The following is a 17,490-nucleotide window of genomic DNA, read 5'->3' as shown; positions in this document are numbered from 1 at the left end:
GCTCTGCACCCTGGCACTGCCAGACACTGACCAGCCCACACTGCTGGAACCCTGCCAGGCCCTGACAAACGATTTTGCCATTTCACGAGGGAAAGGAGACATTGATTAACTCCTGTACTTGCCTTTCTGGAAAGGTTATGGCTTAATTGGTCAAACTGGGGAGTCATAAATCATGTGCTGAAGGATCAGCAGAGATAAAATTTTTGCCAGAATGTTGCAAAACACATTTTGGTAGGAGGGAAGGAGGGATATGGGTATGCCCATCCAGCTGTGGGGGCTGACAGCCCTGGAGTGCACAGAACCTTTCCAGGGAAACGATTCACCCTCCAGTCACAGGCCGGAAATTCCCCTTTTTGTTATCAGTTAAGCTCAGGATTTGCAAAATATCTTTTTTTTTTTTTATTTTACTTACGGAAAAAGAAAGCAACAGGAAAGTCATTGTTTGCTTTATTCAGAAGAATCATAATTCCATCTGGTTTGAAAAATTACTCTCCTTTTCACTGGAAAGTGCTATTTCTCCAACCTAAAAGCTGTAATGGGGGGGGGATACAGCAGATCAGCTCTCAATAGGGTGGAAAATTGAGCAAGGGAACTGTCAGTCTTGGCTTGGAATGATGCCGGAGGGAGAAAAGGTTTTTGGCTCTGGCAGTGAGCTGGGTCCCATCCAGGTGGGCACAGCTTGCATTGGCTACATGGGCACACCCAGCTGTAGGGCACAGGGATGGGGAGCAGGGACATACCATGGAGAGGTAGAAATGTCCTGGCTCAGGGACCTTGGTGACACTCAGGATGTGGCATTATTGGAGAATGGAACGAACTCTAGGCTCCACAGGACAGGCTGTGCACACCTGTCCAGGTTCTCTAGGATGACTTTCCAACCAGAAGGAATGGGATGGAGTCAGTGACCAGGATTTCAGTGGAGCAGGGACAGAATTGTCAGTAGGTAAATCCGTGTCGAGCTGGGGAAGATGGAGTCTAAAAGAATCGTAGGGGCAAGGAAAGAGCAGACAGTTGTGTAGGGCCAGGAGTGGTGGCAGGCAGAGGTGCTGAGACAGGGCAGGGCCGGGGTCGGTCCCGTCAGTAATGACCCAGACAGGAGGAGCGCGGCGCCCGCGGGGGGCAGCTGGGGCCGTGGGGAGCTCAGCGGGGCTTGGCTTCGGGATCTGGCAAAAACAAGGCTGAGGGGGGTATGAGTGATGCTGGGCCAGACTGGGATGGGCCAGTGCCCTTTGCAGCATCCCGCAGGGTGCGAGCCGTGCCCGTGCTGCGCTGGGAGGAGGAGGAGGAGAGTGAGGAGAGTGTTTTTCTGGAACGGCCTCCAAGGCAGAGATCGCTTCTCCTCTGATGTCTCTTGATTAGCTCATGCTGTGGCTGCCCAGGGGGGCGGCCCCGCCAGCCGGGGTCCCGCCTGCATCACCCCCTCCCGGCTGCCCCAACAGGCAGAACAGGGATGTGCCTGCAGGGACGGGGTCTCTGGGGAGCTCGGGCTGCCTCGGGCTGGGATCGGCAGGGTCGCACCCAGAGCAAACGGGTCCCAAAGGCTTCGGGACAGCGCGTTCCCAAAACAGAGTGGGGAGGCTGGGCAGGATGACACCACTGTGCTCATGTACTGGGAGGGAGAACAGGAGACTGAGGCACTTAACCCTTACAAAAGGGTCTTTTGAGCAAGGCCAAGGTGCTGGCAGCAAGTAGCAGAGCCAGGCTGTGGGCACAGCCCATGTAGAGGGCACGGGGGGCATTCTTGGTGGCACCAGGTGCCTGTGGGCACTGTGCTGGGGTGATGGGAGCAGTTGGAACCCGAAACCCCAGCAGCTGGGGACACAACTTCTCATTCTCCTCCATGAGGACCATCCAGGTGCTTCTCTTCAGGTTTATTAATGTTAATGGAGTTAGTCCTGTGTTAATGAGCACACACATACCCAGGGCCCACTGCTGGGGCTCAGCCAGGGCTGCAGCAGCAGCACAGGGATGGTAAAATCATCCAGTGAGCAGGGAGTACAATGAGTGACAGGAACATCTCACAGGTCTGCACTCCCCTGGGATGCTCCAGGCACAGCTTCTAATGTGGGAACCCTCCCCACTGCCTGAGACAAGGCTGGCACTTGTAGGGATAAAGGCACTCCATGGGAGGATTGCTACACATCTGGTAGATTGTGAATGAGCCCTGTGAGCTGGTGATGGAATTACTGCTGATCCATGGCAGGTAGAACACTAAGAACAGGGAACCAAAGATTCTGGGACTGAGGGTGGGGTAAGAAGTTCCAGCATCCCACCTCTGAGCATGGCAAGTCTCATTCAGTCTGTGATCAAAACTTATGCAGCTGGACAGAAACAGCCCCAACTGGAGGAACTGGTTACTTGGCATTTGCTTTAGCTGAACTTTCATTGTGGTGGTTCTCCAGGTAAATGATCTGGTGGCCCTTTTCAGATGGGCAGGGTGGTCTGGGACTCTGGACATCCCCGGGCAAAGCCAGGCTTGCTGCTGGGGCTTCTTCCATGGAGTTCTGTGAATCTGAGTCTTCAGAGGAGAAACTGCTCTGGCTGGAAATCTGGAAGTACTGGGCAGCTTCTGGCTGTGGCCCTGCTGGTGCACCAGCTGTGCTGGGATCTGAGGCAGTCCCCTGGGGCACGGCAGTAGGACACGGTGGGTCAGCTCCTGGGAAGCGTGTCCAGGGAGGCAGGGTGACGGGACGCCTCCGACGGGGCTGGCTGCGCTCCTGAGTGAGGTGTCCTGTCGCTCCCAGGCTGGATTTGCTCTTGGGTTTGGGATGAGGGGTGTCAGCAGAGACGTGGTGGTGAGAGGTGTGGGCATCCTGAGGCTCCAGCTGGCAGTGGGGCTGCAGAGAGCTCTGCTCCACACCCAGCGTGGAGGCAGGAGTGGCGCTGGGCTGGGACTGTCCCGGCCCCTGGGGCTGTCCTGGCCCCTCAGTGCTGGTCTCTGGCTGCTCTGCCAACCCCCTGTCCCCCAGCACTGCTGGCTCGGGGCTGGGGGCTGCTCTGCACACCGGGACTTCCATGTGAGGAGCTGCAGAGCCTGGGCTGGGGGGGCTGGAGGAGTCTCCGTGCCCATCAGCTTGTGCTCCCCAGGCCTCCTGCAGTTCTGCCAGCATCTCCTCCAGGGTCTGCCGGGTCTCCTGGTACTTGTGCTGTGCCTCTGTCCAGGCTGCCAACCCTTGGCTGCTCTGCATCCTGCGCACCTGAGCCTTCATCTCCTTCAGCTTCTCCAGGGCGAACTCCACCGAGAGCTTCTGGAAGGATCTCTGGAGGCAGCGCAGTGCCTGGCCCTCCCCACGCTGCGCCCGGGCCGAGCACTGCTGGCAGTCCAGCTTCAGCCCTGCCACCTGCAAAAGAGGTGACAGTGGCTGCTTTCGTGGCCACCAGCAGCACCACGTCCTGCAGGGGGAGATCCCCTGCACTCACCTTGTTGGAGAACCGGACGAGCTCCTGCAGCAGCTCCTGTTCTGCCTGCCGCCGCTCCAGCTGCTGGGAGAAGCTCATCAGCTTTGACTGGAAAAGGGCTGCAGACACTTGGAGGGCGTCTGCCTCAGGGAACATCCGGCCTCGGATCTTAGCTGCCTCCTGGCACAGGGTCAGGCCATGCTGGTACCGAGCCTGCAGGGACAGGAGGAGGGAACAGCTCCACACTTGGGAATGGTGCTGACCTGGGGTACGTGCACTGCAGGTAGCACTTGGCATTGCCCTTAGCCCATCCATCACCATTACAGCTGGATGGGAAACACTTCTGGGCAAGTGAGAACTAACAAAGCAATGGGATTCTCCAAATCTCTGCTCTGCCCTGGCCTGGTTTAAAATGCACCCAATGGACCTCCTGTCCCGAGTGGGGTCACCATGCCGCACCCTCCTGGCAGTGCGTGTGCCAAAAGGGCATCCAGGGGAACCAGAAGATCCTCATCATAACGTTATTTGTTGTGTGATGGATGCCCAGGCTTTGTAGGAAAAAGGATGGAGTGCAGCAGGGGTTGGGGACAGCAGTCCCAGCCCAGCACACATTGAGGAACAGCCACCCCCTCACAGGAGCAGGACTGCCCAGAATCCCCACAATGTTGGGGACTCAATGGGCCCCAACTGTTGAGTGTGCAAGTGCAGTGTGACTCAGTAGATCAGGGACACTCAGTTCTGCCCAGAAGCCTCTTTCCAAACCCAGGGGGTGTCTGTTACAGTAAAGCCCTTGCAGACATACTGTGGCCTGGGTGAGGAACTCCTTGAAGTGCTCGGCGGAGCCCTGGCAGCCGTCAGGACTCCAGTCCTCGGTGCCCATCTCCTGCAGCCGAGCTGCTGCCTCCCCATCCAGCCAGGACCCCAGCTGTGAGAGAGCAGAACAGGGATCGGGAGGGAACAGCCAGGGCAGCAGCAGTGTGTCCACAGCACCTCCCCTTCCTGCCCCAGCCCAGCATCCCAGCCCAGGCTCAGTCACACACAGTTGCCCGTAATGAAAATCAAACCTCAGGCAATCCTGCCATTCTCCAGGCTTCTATCATCATCAGAAATAAAGGAAACACGAGCAAAACACTCAACCATGGAACACCACAGAGGGCAACTTCAACTTGTGGCACCCCAGGGACACCCAGCTCACCTTGCCAAACTGAGCCTCGAGCTCCCGGACCTTGCGGAGGAAATGCAGGCGCGCCAGGCAGCTGTTGGACTGGGACACGAGGCTGTGAAGTTCTTCCTCCAGCTGACTATACAGCCCCTCAGCCAACTCCATACCGCTCCTGGGGGTTGGGAGGAGGGAGGCCATCAGTGCCAGGCGCTGCCAGGTGAGCACAAAGTGGAGGGGAGCAGGTCTCTTGCCCAGCTCCTGACCCCAGCCTTGCAAGCACCTGGACATCTTCCCAACCCATAGAGCAAATGGATAGCAGGGACCACGGGATGGGAAAGCCCCGTGTATCAGTACAGGGAGAGAAGGGAGCAGGAGGGAGCAGTGGATCAGCGCTGCCTCAATGCATGACCATGGGGCAGCATGGTGTGACTGGAGCAGTGAGGTATCACCAGATGGGTGCAGCATTCCCGGCCGACAGCGACATCACCGGGTGAGAATGGAATGGCCCAGTTACAGCATGGCTGGAGGAGCAACAGCACGGCCAGATTACGGCATCACTGGTGAGTATGGCGCGTCCAGGTGGGGTGACATTACTGGATGACTACAGCATGGCCAGAGGAGCCATGCATGGCCAGATTGTGACATCACCGGATGAGTGTGGCACGGCCAGACAAGCGCACATCACCGGACGATCACGGCATGGCCAGAGGAGCACAGCACAGCACAGGTGGCCGGGCGCGGCACGGCCGGGACTTGGCCCCATCTAGTGGCTTCTCCCGAGCCCAGCCCAAGGCACTGCTGCCGGCATTGCGGAGCACTACAGATCTGGCCTGGCCTGGGGCAGAAGACCCTCTCAGGGATCTGGCACCAGTGAGGATGAGGGGACTCCTGCCATGGGCTGTCCCAGACATGTGGTCCATGCTTCCAGAGCAGGATTGATCATGGCAATAGCTTGGGCTCACGGGACCGAGCTGTCCATGGGGAGATGGCTGTGCCAGCCAGCAGGAGCAGGGTCCCTAGCATTGGCACCCCCTGGCAGTGGAACTGCCCCATCCTACCTGATGTGATCAGAAGCACAGAGGCGGGCGGCCTCCCTGCGCAGCCGGGCCAGCAGGAACCCCCCCTCGCGCTGCACCCGCCCCAGCTGAGCGTCATTCAGCACCTTCTGCATCAGCTCCTGGTGCCTCCTGATGCCTGCAGCCGCATCCTGTGGAGGAGGGGAGGGTCAGACAAGTGTCTTACCTGGGGCCTCACCTGCGGTCTCAGCCAGCACAGGGGCTGCTCCCCAGGCAGGACAGAGGGGACAGGGAACAGCCCCATGGCCAGGAACAGCCAGTCTGGGAATGGCTATGCCACGTTTTGGGGAACTGGAGGGAAAGGTTGCTGTGGCTGCACTGCAGATGGGCACATTGGGAATGTCCCCAACCTGTGGTGCTGCCATCCATTACCTGTGTCCCAGCCAGTGCGTTGGTGTTCCGCAGCTCCTGGATGCAGTGCTGCAGCAGCTCCGATGCCCGCCTGAGGCTGGCTGTGAAGGGCTGCAGCTTCTGTGGGGCACACACCGTGGGTCAGTGGGGGCAGCCTGCCCATGAGGAGCAGGAGGAGGAGGAGAAGTGCCAGGACAGAGCAGGAAATACTGTGAGGCACTGGGTTAAAGCTGATGAGGAAGGCAGTGAGGAGGTGGATGGGCAGCTGCAGGCAGGAGCACATAGGAAGGAGCTTGACCCTCCTGCGCTCAGAGCTCTCCTGTTCATTCCCCTCTCCCAGCCCTCCCTGTTGCTTTTCCAGGGATGTGTGTGGGACACATAAGATGCAGTGGGGACAGAGGGACACGGGGGAGGTGAGGCAATGGCTCATGGCGTGGTAACAGACACCTGGAAGAATTGAACCCACTCGCCGTGGCAGTAGGGGAAGGCACCGTCCAGCTCTGGGGGCAGCTGGGAGCTGTCGACGTGGCGGCCCAGAGCCTTCAGCGATGTCAGGATCTCCACCTGCAGGGCACAGGGCTTGTAAGGCTGCCTGGAGCAGAGAATAACTCCCTATTGCACCAGCTCAGGGGACAGGGACAGGCTCACCTGCACCCCAGGCAGTTTCTCACGGTGGGAGACCAGCTCCTTCTCAGCCAGAAGCAGCAAGCTATGAATGCAGCCTGGAGACACACTCTGTGGGAGGCAGGGGAGAATGACCAGGGCAAACCCCACACAAAGCCCTCAGGTCACCCATGGCAGTGTGGGACTTTCCTGGATCAGCTGAGGCTGGTGAGCTCATTGCAAAGGAAAAGGCTCCCACTCTCACTGGTGTGGGAGATGGAAACATGTCCCTCAGGCCATGACCTTGTCCCTGCCACCTTGCCTCCCTGGCAAAGGACCACGGGAAGAGCCTCATGAGTGAGCCCCTTCTCTGACACCAGTGACATTTCTCCATGTGATGAGCATCTGGGCCAGTGTGGGTTTTATTGGGCATACAAAGGCTGTGGCAGGGGGGACCCCATAGCCCCTGGACAGCACAGGGCACTCCTGTGGCACTACCTGGGCACTGGCACAAGGACTCAGCCACGACAGTGGATTGTCACTGCAGAGCCCATTTCCTGGTGAATTCACAGATCAGGATGCTGGAGGGCTCTTGGTGATGCCTGCTGGGTGATGGCAGGGCTCAGAAGGGACTTTTGGGGGTCACATGGAGAGCAGGCACAGAGGAGGCTTTGAGGGACCCCCAAAGGGAGGCAGCACTCCCTCCCAGACAGGGACAGCCCTGGCATGCCTATGGCACAGGCACACAGAGCCTGGCATACCTGGACGGAGCGGAGGGCTGAGAACAGGACGGGAGCAGGCGGCTGCTTCCGGGCATCCACCACAACCGTCAGCCCAGCATCCTTCGCTTCTCGCCTCTCACCATTCTTCACTTCTTGCCTACCGAGGGGAAACACAGCAGGAGTGGGGGTCCTTCCCTGGGGCAGGGCCCTCTCAAAGCCCCCTCCCACATTCTGCACCTCCAGGCAGGCAGGAACCCACAGGCAGTGGCCTCATCCCTGTGGGATGTCGCTGCCAAGGGCTCAGAGCATGTGCCTCTGGCAGGGGCATGGTTCAGGGACCTCGGGGATGTGCCCAAACCAGAGTGTGTGGGATGCTGGGTGTCCATCCCACTTGGCCTGGGAGCCCTGAGCCAGGCAGCAGCTGGGGGTCCCTGGCAGGTCCTGCTGGCTCTTACCTGGGGAGGGAGCAGAGGCAGAGGATGAGCCTTGCCAGCTCGGCAGCTGAGCACCACGCAGCCCGCCAGGCACTGCCACTGGTGGTCACCAGGAGGAGGGCCCTGCCCAGCCTGTCCGAGCTCCCTGTGGAGAAAGGGTGAGTGACTCCTCTGGCAGCCACCTGCCAGACCTGAGCAACCCACAATGGGCTGGGGTAACCATCAGTGCTGCCTCAGCTCAGCCTGCCATGGTGCAGCCCCTCTGGCCCTTTAGGAGGGGGACAGCCAGCCCAGGGGGGCTCTTGGCATGAATGTCTGGAATTCCAGAGCTGTTGGGGACGTTTTTCCTGAGAAGAAGATGAGTTTTGTTAATGCTTTTTGGTTCTTGGGAAAAAGAAGGAGCCAAATGTTTAGTGTTTGGCAGCTAAAGCTGAACAGCTTCACTGGAGAGGAATGGTGTGGGAGGGCTTGGGGCGGCTGGGACCGGGGCAGCTGCTCTGCACAGGCTGCCTGCATTTATGTTTTTAATGTTTTTGCCCAGCTGAAAAAAAATTTTCCGCTTGGAGTATTTCTGGCCTCCAGCAAAGCCCTGAAACCTTCCTCCAAAACACTCCAGCAGCCTGTGTTTCCATCCAGAGGCCTCTCCCTCCCATTCCCCAGGCTCATGGTGCCAGCAGTACCTGGCAGGCAGATGATGCCTGAGCGCAGCAGCCCAGCGTGCAGGTCCTGCCAGGCTGGAGGCTCCCGACCAGCAGGGCCAGTGCTGGGCACAGAGGGACCATTCTTGCAGCTGGAACTTTCCAGAGACCGTTCCTCCACAGGAGCAGCAGTGGCTGCATTCGTACCTGTGCACAGGGATAGAGGAGAGGGAAGCTGGTGATGCTCAACGAAGCAGAGGAATAACAAAGCCCCAGCAGAGCCTGGTCAGGTGCTGCAGCCCCACAGGGTGGTACCTTTCCCTGCTGCCTTGGCTCTGCCCATCCTGGGCGAGTAGATGGCCGACATCTTCTTCCAGGCCCCCTCGTGCTGGCTGCTGGTTTTTTCATCCTCAGGGGCTGCCCCAAGCCGTGTGCCCTTCAGGAAGGAGAACTTGTGGCTGGAGCCTGGGGGGACCCGGGGGCTGCCCCGCTGCGCCGACCCCCCTCGCTCTGGCACCGCAGGAGCTGCTCGGCGGGACTGGCGGGTGAGGAGCATGGGGCTGCCTGCCCCCTTCCTGTGCTGTGGGGGGGTCTCACGGGGGGTGGCGGGGGGCAGCTCGGAGCCAGGGCTGCCGGGCTCCTCCACGATGGCTGCCATCAGCCCAGAGCCGAAGCTCACCGGGTTCTGCAGCGCGGCCATGTAGGAGTCACGTTGGCGGCACTTTGGCCCATGTGACTCTGGCTCTTGGCTTATCTCCCTCCCCAGGCACGGGCTGCAGGGACGCTCCTCTGAGCTCAGTGCTCCCCCACAGGGCCACGAATCTGCTCCTGATGCCCCATTCGCCCAGGGGAGCATCTCATCAGCCCCAGCCTTTATTGTCCCTGGAAGGCAGGTGGGCAGCAGGGATCTGGTCAGGACGTCCAAGTCCTCCTGGGATTGCTCCAGCAGGTCCACATACTCCCCCTCCAGGTTCTGGCTGATGATTTCACTGAGGCTGGGCACAGGCAGCGTGGCCGGCTTCTTCCGCAGACCTGCCTGCTCCACCTTGATCAGTCCTGGGTATCGTCCCTGGCTTGACTTCCGAGAGGTGGCCTTGCAGCCTGGGATGGTGCCCACAACGTTGCTGTAGGGCGTGGGGACATTCACTGTGCCATGGAGCACAAGTGTCCCAGGTGCACTCTCAGGAGCAGATTCGTGCCAGGTCCCAGCGGGCACACTGTCAGCTCCAGCCCTGGGCTTGTCGGTGAACTCAGGCGTGGCAATCCGGCTCCATGGCAGTGGGGTGACGCCGTTCTCGGTGGCCACCAGGCAAGTGTGCAGGGGAGCTCCGGCCCAGCTATTGTTCACCTCCTCCAGCCATGTGTTGGTGAAGAGCAGAGCGTGGGTGGCCTCGGGGACAGGTGTCTCCTCCACGGAGCGCAGGTCCAGGGAGAGGTGTTTGATGGTGACACGTGCTGTGTGCTCCTCACAGGGCTCTGCTTGCAGGTAGAAGTCCCCGGGGCGCAGCAGGAGGGGGTTGAGCGGTGCGAGGTGCACAACCACCTTCTCGTGCAGACACAAGGGCCAGCCTTCATGGAGAAAGATGCGGTTAAAGTAGGGAGCCTGGGAAGGAGGAAGAACACAGTGCATGAGGGAGCCCTGCCAGCTCTGTGCCTCCCAGCCACCCCCACACGCTCTTGCTGCCCGGCCCCGTGCCTCCCATGATTAAGATGAAAGAGCCTGGTGACCCAATGCACGTCCCTGAGCCAAGGCCCTGCAGCACAGCCCTGCAAGCCCACCCTGATTCATGGCTATTCCCACAGTGTGGAGTCTACCCGTGTGCTTACAGAGGAAAAACCCCTGCTTAAGCCTCTCTAGGATCAAGACAAGATGACCCCAGAGTCCCCCTGCCCTTATTGCAGGGACCACATATGCTGGACAAATCCCAGGGAGTTGTTTGTGCCATGGTACCCTCTGTAGGGAGCGGATGGGACAAGGAGTGGACGTGCAGGGAGGGAGCCCACAGGGCAGCGTGCCCATGCAGGCAGGACTCCTTGGGGCAAACCCCCGTGTCTGGGAGGGGCTCACGGGGGCACCGTGGTGGGGCACGGGGGCTTACACAGGCCGCCTGCCGCAGGCGCTCGAAGAGCCGCTTGGCGGGGATGAGGAACTGGAGCAGGCAGCAGAGCCCATCCCCCTGGTAGCTGGTCTCCAGCAGCCGAAACACCTGGCCCAGGACGGTGGGAGCCGTGGCTTCGAAGGGCGGGTAGAGGGCCTGGAGAGCACTTTGCACCGCCGCATCCAGGGACCCGGCATCCTGCGGGAGAGAGGCGAGTGTCGCTGGTGGGAGAGTGGCCCCGAAGCAGGGATACGTTCCGCCTGACCCGCTGTCTCTGCCCACCATCCCACGCTGCGCTGGGCCACTGTCGGGGCCCTGGGACGCCCACACTGGCAATGCTGCAGAGCTCAGGGGCTCCAAACGCTCCTGGGCTGGAAACGAGAGGAGCCGGGATGGAGCACAGCAAGCACGGCGCAGGCGGGGCGGGTCCGGTTCCCAGCGCCCGGCTGTGGTTAAGGAGCCTGGGATAAACCCCGAGGCTGCAGCCGCCTTGCTCGGCCGCCAGCCATGAGGAGGCGGAGGAGCCGCAGCAGCCGAGGGGTTGAGAGGAGTCAGACCAGACAGATCGTGGGGCTGTGCCGGGCTCCGCAGCTCGCTGCAGGAATGCAGCAGATGGGACGAAGGACAAACATCTGAAGATGGATATGGTGTTTTGGTCCAGACTCATTGCTGAATTCGCCAAACTCAGAATTATTCCTGTATTTTCTGGGAAGCGTTCTGCCGTGTTGCATCCTCCCACACTGCCCCAGAGCAGGGTGAGGACACTGGGGCTGTGCCGCCTGCGGACCAGCAGTTCCCAGTTCATTCTCTCAGTGCTGCAGGAGCTGGAGGCAGTGTGGCACGGCTGGTACATGGACAAAAGCCATCCCACAGCTCCTGTGATGCCCGGGCTGCGCTCCAGGCAGTGCAGGGATGAGTCTGGCACACCTGTCAAGGCGAGTGGGGAAGAGAAGCATCCTCCAAGCAGACAGGTCCTGCTCCCGTAAGAGCACCCAGGAAGTCTGGTGGGATTAGCTCAAGGTGAGCATTACTTTCAGGCAGCTAATCCCTGGTCCAGGAGCCCATACAGAGACAAAAGGGCCATGGTTAATTCAGCTTAATTAGTTTTAATGCGCTTTAGCTAAAGCACTTTGCAGTCATGCTCTGGTTAATTATTTCTGACTTTTTTTCCATGTCTCGGCACAGGAATCTCCTGCCCCTACACCTGACAGGAGAAACCAGAGATCTGGGCAGAAGAGGAGGCAAGCCAGTCCCTTCTCAGGGCCCTGATCTGCCACTGTGTTTCCTGTCCAGGCTTTCTGCCCTTGGACCTTTCTCCTCAAGCTTTGTTCTTATTGTGTACAGTTCCTAGAATGGACTGGAGACCTTACTCTGGAAAATCCCTGATGAAGGGCAAAGCCCAGCACCCCATTCCATACTGCTCCAGTGGGGCCCTGGTGCAGCCACCTGGTCCCCAGTGCTGAACCCAGGCGGGTGCCCACCACCTCCTTGCCCAGCACTACCCAGCTGGACTTCCTCCCTGTCCCAACACTGAGGTGAGAAGCCACAACAGCACAGGACGATCCATCCAGCTCTGAATGCTGCCATGAGAGATGAGCCAGAACTGCCTGTCTTGCCTCGAACAGTCTTTTAAATCCTCCCACGGATAGTGACTCCCCCATTGCCTGGGCAGCCCGTGCCAATGCTTGACAACTCATTCAGTGAAGAAATTTTTCTCTAGTGTCCAGTCTAACCCTCTTCTGGCACCATTTGAGGCTGTTTCCTCTTGTCTTATCACCCAGGACTTCATCCAGTGGCAGGGACAGCATGAGCCAGTGTCAGGAGAGAACCAGGGACTGATAGAGGCACCAGACACAGCCTGAGTTGTGCTGGGGAATATTTTGGCCTGGAATGACTGACTAAAAATGTTTTCATGGAGTTGTTACAAAGCACTTCATCACTGGGGGAGGCTTTTTGGGGTAACCATGGTGCAGCAGCTCCAAGTTTGTCGGCGAAGCTGCATCCGGCCGGCCAGGAGCCCATAGGAATCCAAAAGCAGCCCCTCCACCCACTGGGAGGGAGCTGGAACAAAGGCATTAGGGAGCATAAGGAGATTTACATTTGCAAAGCTATTTCCATTTTAATAAGCCAAAGCGCTGTTAAATAGAGATTGATATTTCTCCCCAAATACCCATATTTTTAAACTGGTTTACATCAACAAGACAATCTGGGCTTTGGGGTTTTGGTGTGGTAAAGTTGTTTAACCCATGCCCGAAGCCACAGAGTGACTCAGCTCCAGCTCCTTTCTCTCCGCTGCTCAGGAAGGAGAGGTTTGAGCCTGGGACCAGTCCTGAATACCAATTCCTCTGGCTGTCACCAGCTTTGGCAGGGCACGATGGAGGCGCTCAGCCCGGCCCAGAGCGGGGGCCGCGCTCAGCGCAGAGCCCGGGGCAACGGCACGTGCCGGCGGCGGTGGGAGCGATCCAAGGGCCCTGCGAGCGTCCCCTGGCACGGCAGCTCCCGGCCGCTGCACGCCATCCCCCTCTCTAACTTTGCAGGGAAGTTTAAGCATCGCAGGATGCAGCCCCGCACACACCTGCCCAAGCGGCCACGGCCTCCTCCACTCCTGATTGCCAACCTTGCACACCCAACCTCCACCTTCACATCTGTGAACCCTAGCCTCTGCCTTCCCACCCACATCTGCCCTGACACCCACCTCCACACCCACCTCTGCCTTTGCACCTCCCTCCCCCTTCGCTCCCGACCTCCCTGTGCTGTCGCTCCCGCTGCCCACCCCGTGCCCACCCGGTGCCCGCGGGATCGGCAGCCACGGGGAGGGGCAGCGGCACGGAGAGGGATTACCCCAGGGATTACCATGTTTCCCAGGAAGTGGCAGAGGGGCCGGGGGCCGCGGCACAGACCGTCCCGTCCCTCCTCCTCCTCGCAGGCTCTCCCGGCCCGGGGCTCCCGGCCGGTCCCCGTTCCGCCGGCGGCTCTTCCCGGCGCCGGCGCCTCCGGAGCCGCGGGCGGGGGCGGGCAGCCCCGGCCCCCCCGGCCCCCTCCGCCCGCCGCGCCTCTTCTGGGGGAAAAAAAGAAGAAACAAAAAAAAAAAAACAAAAAGAAAGAAAAGAAAGAAAAGGCGAAGAAAGCGGGAGCGGGGCGGGGCGGGGGAGGGGGCTGGCGGGGGTGGCCCGGACAGAGCCGGGGGGGCGGCGGGGCCGCTTTCCTGTGCCCGCCGGCGGGAGCCCCCCGCACGCTCCCGAGCCGCGGCCCCCGGGACAGTCCCTTGTGTGTCCCCGCGGGCGGGGGCGGCCCCCGGCGGGATGGGATGGGGTCGGAGTAGAGGGAGAAAGAGACCCCAAGGGGTGCAGGAGGGGACTGTACCGGGGGTCCTCCCCCAGCTCCCGCCGCCCCCTGAGCAGCTGCAGGAGAAGGGTTCTGGAACACACCGGGAACACGCAGAGATATATGGGCATGTGTGTGTACATGTGCATGTGTGTACACATGTGTTTGTACACATATGCAGATGTGCTCATACAGGCGTTTTTTGTGGGGGTGCCCCTCTTTTCCAACCCACCCAGGGTCAGTGTGATTCCTGGGCAGTGGTCTGTGTCCTGGATGCATCCCGTGGCTCCCAGTTCCCATTCCTGAGTTGCCCCAAAAGCGCAGCATCAGGACAGTGAGTGCCTCTCTTGGGACTTCGAACTGTTCCAGGGATGGGAAGGACCTACTGAGAGGCAGGATCATGGGATTCAGCAACCAGAACTGTACAAAAACAACCAGCATAAGAGCCAAAGCCACAGATTTGTTCTCTCCTAAGGCAAAATGCTGCTTCACACAGCCCTGCCAGTCCTGGGCACAGACAGCTCTCCCAACCCCAGGCATGCTGGGCACAGCTCTCCCAGCCCCATACACTGTGGGCACAGCATCACCAGCTCTGCCAGCCCTGCACAACTCCCAGCACTCTCAGCCTCTCTGCGCCTTGCTCAGGCTGCAATCATTTCCACTGTTGCATTCGTGGGAATGGGCTCAAGGCCGGCACTGGGGCTGGGAAAGCACCGGGGCGGGTGGGACGGCCTCGGCGTGGGCTGCAGCCTGCCGGGGCTGTCTCGCTAGTGAACATTTGTCCAGGGATCAGCGAGCGGCCAAAGGACACGCTGTGAAAACAAGCCGAGACGGGAGGAGGTGCAGCTGGGCTGCTGGCGTGTGGGAGGGAGGACGGCGCCAGCGAGGCCTTTGCGTTTGCTTCCCATTTCCTTGGGAGCTGCTGAGAGTCTCCCGCTGCCCCTATGGATCACGAGTGCTGGTCCTGTGGGTGGGCAGAGGCTTGGCCATGGCTACCAGGCTGGGGTGCCCAGCTGAGCCCACCGCAGGACTGGCCCTTGGCTCCAAGCCAGCATCCCCAGTGCCAACTGGGACCAACTGGGCAGCATCCCCAGTGCCAGCTGGGACCAGCTTCCCATCCCCACCAGCAGCCAATTGCTCCTGTAATTGTGCTAGTTCACTCAGCAGCTTCAGGTTTTTCATAGTTCCTCTAAGTGCAGGGGAAGGTGAACTCAAGGTTGTGACCTTTTCTAATTGCATGGTCACCTCTGAAATGGACCCAAAAGCTGTGGCTCTTGCATCTCTTAATGGATAGCAGGGCCAGGAGAGGGCGTTGAGGGCAGGGAGGAGGACAGTGTGGCTGTGTCCTGGACCAGTACAATGGTTCCTCTGTGGTACTGGTGAGCAGGAAGAGAGAGATATGGAGCTGAGCCCAGAGGGACCCCAACATCCTGCACCTAGAGCAGGAGCTCCCCACCTGCACCTTGAGGTGTCTCTTGCCACCTGTGCTCAGTCAGGACAACCTGCAGAGGTAACCAGCACGTCCAGCTTTGCATCCCCACATCCCCCAGAGCAGCTCCCCATGCCTTCTGGCCAGCCCCAGACAGCAAGGCTGAGAGTCAGGGTGCTGGGGAGCAAGTCCAACAAAAGGCAGAGCTTCTGGGGGCCACCCAGGAGTCCCTGGGGCCCCTCACCCCATGAGCTCACCCTCCGCTGCTGCTCCTGTTCTCCATGTCCTGTTTGTCCTCAGCAGCTGCTGGGACAGGCTGCATGTGGCCTCTTGCCCTGCCCCTCTGCCAGCATAGAGCCACCATTCAGATCCCCCTAGGCTCTGCTCGAGGTCACCATTCTTGCATTTTTATTTTTACTTTTCTGCAAAATCAACCCCTTTGGCTCTCTGTGTCCCCTTTTGTCTCCCACGAGGCTCCCAGACTGTGTCACAAGCTGGCGTGCTGCGAGAGGAGCCCGCCTGTCTGGGGGAATGCAGCCCTTGGAGGGGGAGACACACTGAGTGCAGGGCTGGTCCCAAGGGTCCCCTGGGCTGTCACTGCATGCTGGGGTGGAGGGAGGGTGACAATGATGAGCCCAGCATCAGGGCTGGTCTCTGGGGCTGGCTGCTGGTAGGACCCTGGTGGCTCCTGCCCACATCCCCAATCCAGGGGCCATGCCCACATTGCTGCTGGCTGTGCCCCATGGGGCTCTGAGGCTGTGAGCTCCGGGGTCTCTGGGTGTCCCTGCTGTCTGTGTTGGATGAAGTGGTCAGGGCTGGCGTCAGCAGTGACCCCACGCTGGCCCAGAGCCCTCCCAGCTCCAAGAACAGATGAGGCTGGGTCATGCTGAGCCTGCAGCTGGGAAAACAACCGTGGAGGAGCCCCCACATGTTCCTCAGCTGTATTTTTAGTTGCTGCTGGGTCAGAGGCTGTCAGAGACGTGCAGGTGACAGTGGACAGCGTCAGGCTTTGGCACCACGCGCGGTGCAGTGGGCAGGAGCCGCAGCTCCCCACACCTTGATGACAGGGTTACTCCAAGCTCTGGTGAAGTCCCTGTTGGTCTAGGGACAACCACAGTTGCCACACGTCCTGACCACAGCCCGGTTCTGTGGGTGACAATGAACTTATCCTGGCTGAAAATTGGTAAGGGAGGTTTTATTTTGGGCTGACAACTTCTCTTTCCAAGTTCTCTCAAACCCCAGACAGGCTGCTCTCACTTTTCTTGCTGAGACCATGGGTTTTCCCTGGTGTTTCCCCAGCCCACACAGACCTGCCAGTGTGAGGCTGGAGAGCAGCAGCAGTCCTGCCTCTGGCACTGGTACAAGCTGCCCGGGGAATTCCCGGGCTGGTAATGGCACCAGGGAACACAGATGTGTCCGGATTTCCTTGCAGATGACAAAAATGGCTGGTGTCCTTGCTCACAGCCACAACCCAGCTTCTGTCATCCCTGGGTAACCCCAGCACGTGGCTGCAGGAGGGCTTGAGCCATGGCACATGAGAGAAATGTGGAAAGAGCTGGGACAGGATGAGGAACTGCCCATATGTGCTGAGGAGCGTGTGGGGCCAGAGGGACTTCTGACCTGGGGAGCAGGGGTGGCTATGGACAGTGGAGAGAGGGGTGTTGACCTGCAGTCCTGGGCAAAGGACAGCAGCAGCACAGGACTCCTGCAAGTGCCTGTCCTCCTGGGCTCCTGGTTCCCATGTGAGCACTCCCATTCCCTCTCCAGCAGCCTGGGGGAGCCAGCCTTTCCCCGGTGGAGCAGACCCCACACTCCCAGAAGAGGCAGAGCAGCTCAGCAGGAGAAGCCTTTACCTGTCCAAAGGGTTGGGGCCAGCAGGGCAGGATTTCATGTTCCATTCCCTCTGTCACCACTTGCAGGAAGCACTACCGGGACCGGTACATATGTTGAGCTTTAGATGTGGTTTTGGCTGCTCCTTGCCAAACACAGCAGTGTTTGGTCAGAGTTCGGCTCTTTGAAGGCTTGTTTTTCAGTTCAACTTCAAAATTTACTCAAAGCCTGGGGGAAGACTTCCCGGTTTTGTGTCCCCTCTATGCTATTCCTTATACAGTTTCATTTCTCCTTATGGAAGAGTTCTGCTTCCTCCATGCTCTTCCTGAACATCTTGAATGTTGTTTTGTCATGGCCCTTCAGTGAGATGGGCTTGTCACCATGGCAGGTTTGGGATCTCCTGCTCTGAACTGAGAAAGATCT

The 17,490-nt window shown here is 59.5% G+C and overlaps 1 protein-coding gene across 2 annotated transcripts; it reads right to left on the bottom strand.

Moving 5' to 3' along the window:
* Window positions 1-434: 434 nt before the first annotated feature.
* KIAA1755 (KIAA1755 ortholog) lies at window positions 435-13,461 on the bottom strand. 2 transcript variants are annotated; one of them, XM_064730018.1, is made up of 14 exons: window positions 13,338-13,461; window positions 10,485-10,682; window positions 8,701-9,988; window positions 8,428-8,592; window positions 7,769-7,892; window positions 7,353-7,470; window positions 6,637-6,723; window positions 6,436-6,552; window positions 6,010-6,108; window positions 5,620-5,768; window positions 4,595-4,733; window positions 4,202-4,324; window positions 3,421-3,612; window positions 435-3,341 (listed from the first exon to the last, which is right to left on the bottom strand). In XM_064730018.1, exons 1-14 carry the CDS (start codon window positions 13,338-13,340, stop codon window positions 2,355-2,357), a joined length of 3,789 nt encoding a protein of 1,262 aa, XP_064586088.1. In that variant the 5' UTR covers window positions 13,341-13,461; the 3' UTR covers window positions 435-2,354. The 2 variants fall into 2 exon arrangements, with proteins under 2 accessions (XP_064586088.1, XP_064586089.1); XM_064730019.1 differs by lacking the exon at window positions 4,202-4,324.
* Window positions 13,462-17,490: the final 4,029 nt, after the last annotated feature.

The sequence above is a fragment of the Zonotrichia leucophrys genome, chromosome 20 (assembly GCF_028769735.1).
Source record: "Zonotrichia leucophrys gambelii isolate GWCS_2022_RI chromosome 20, RI_Zleu_2.0, whole genome shotgun sequence".
Taxonomy (NCBI): domain Eukaryota; kingdom Metazoa; phylum Chordata; class Aves; order Passeriformes; family Passerellidae; genus Zonotrichia; species Zonotrichia leucophrys.
The sequence above is the reverse complement of the archived record's forward strand: the minus strand, read 5'-3'. Positions and strand labels throughout refer to the sequence as shown.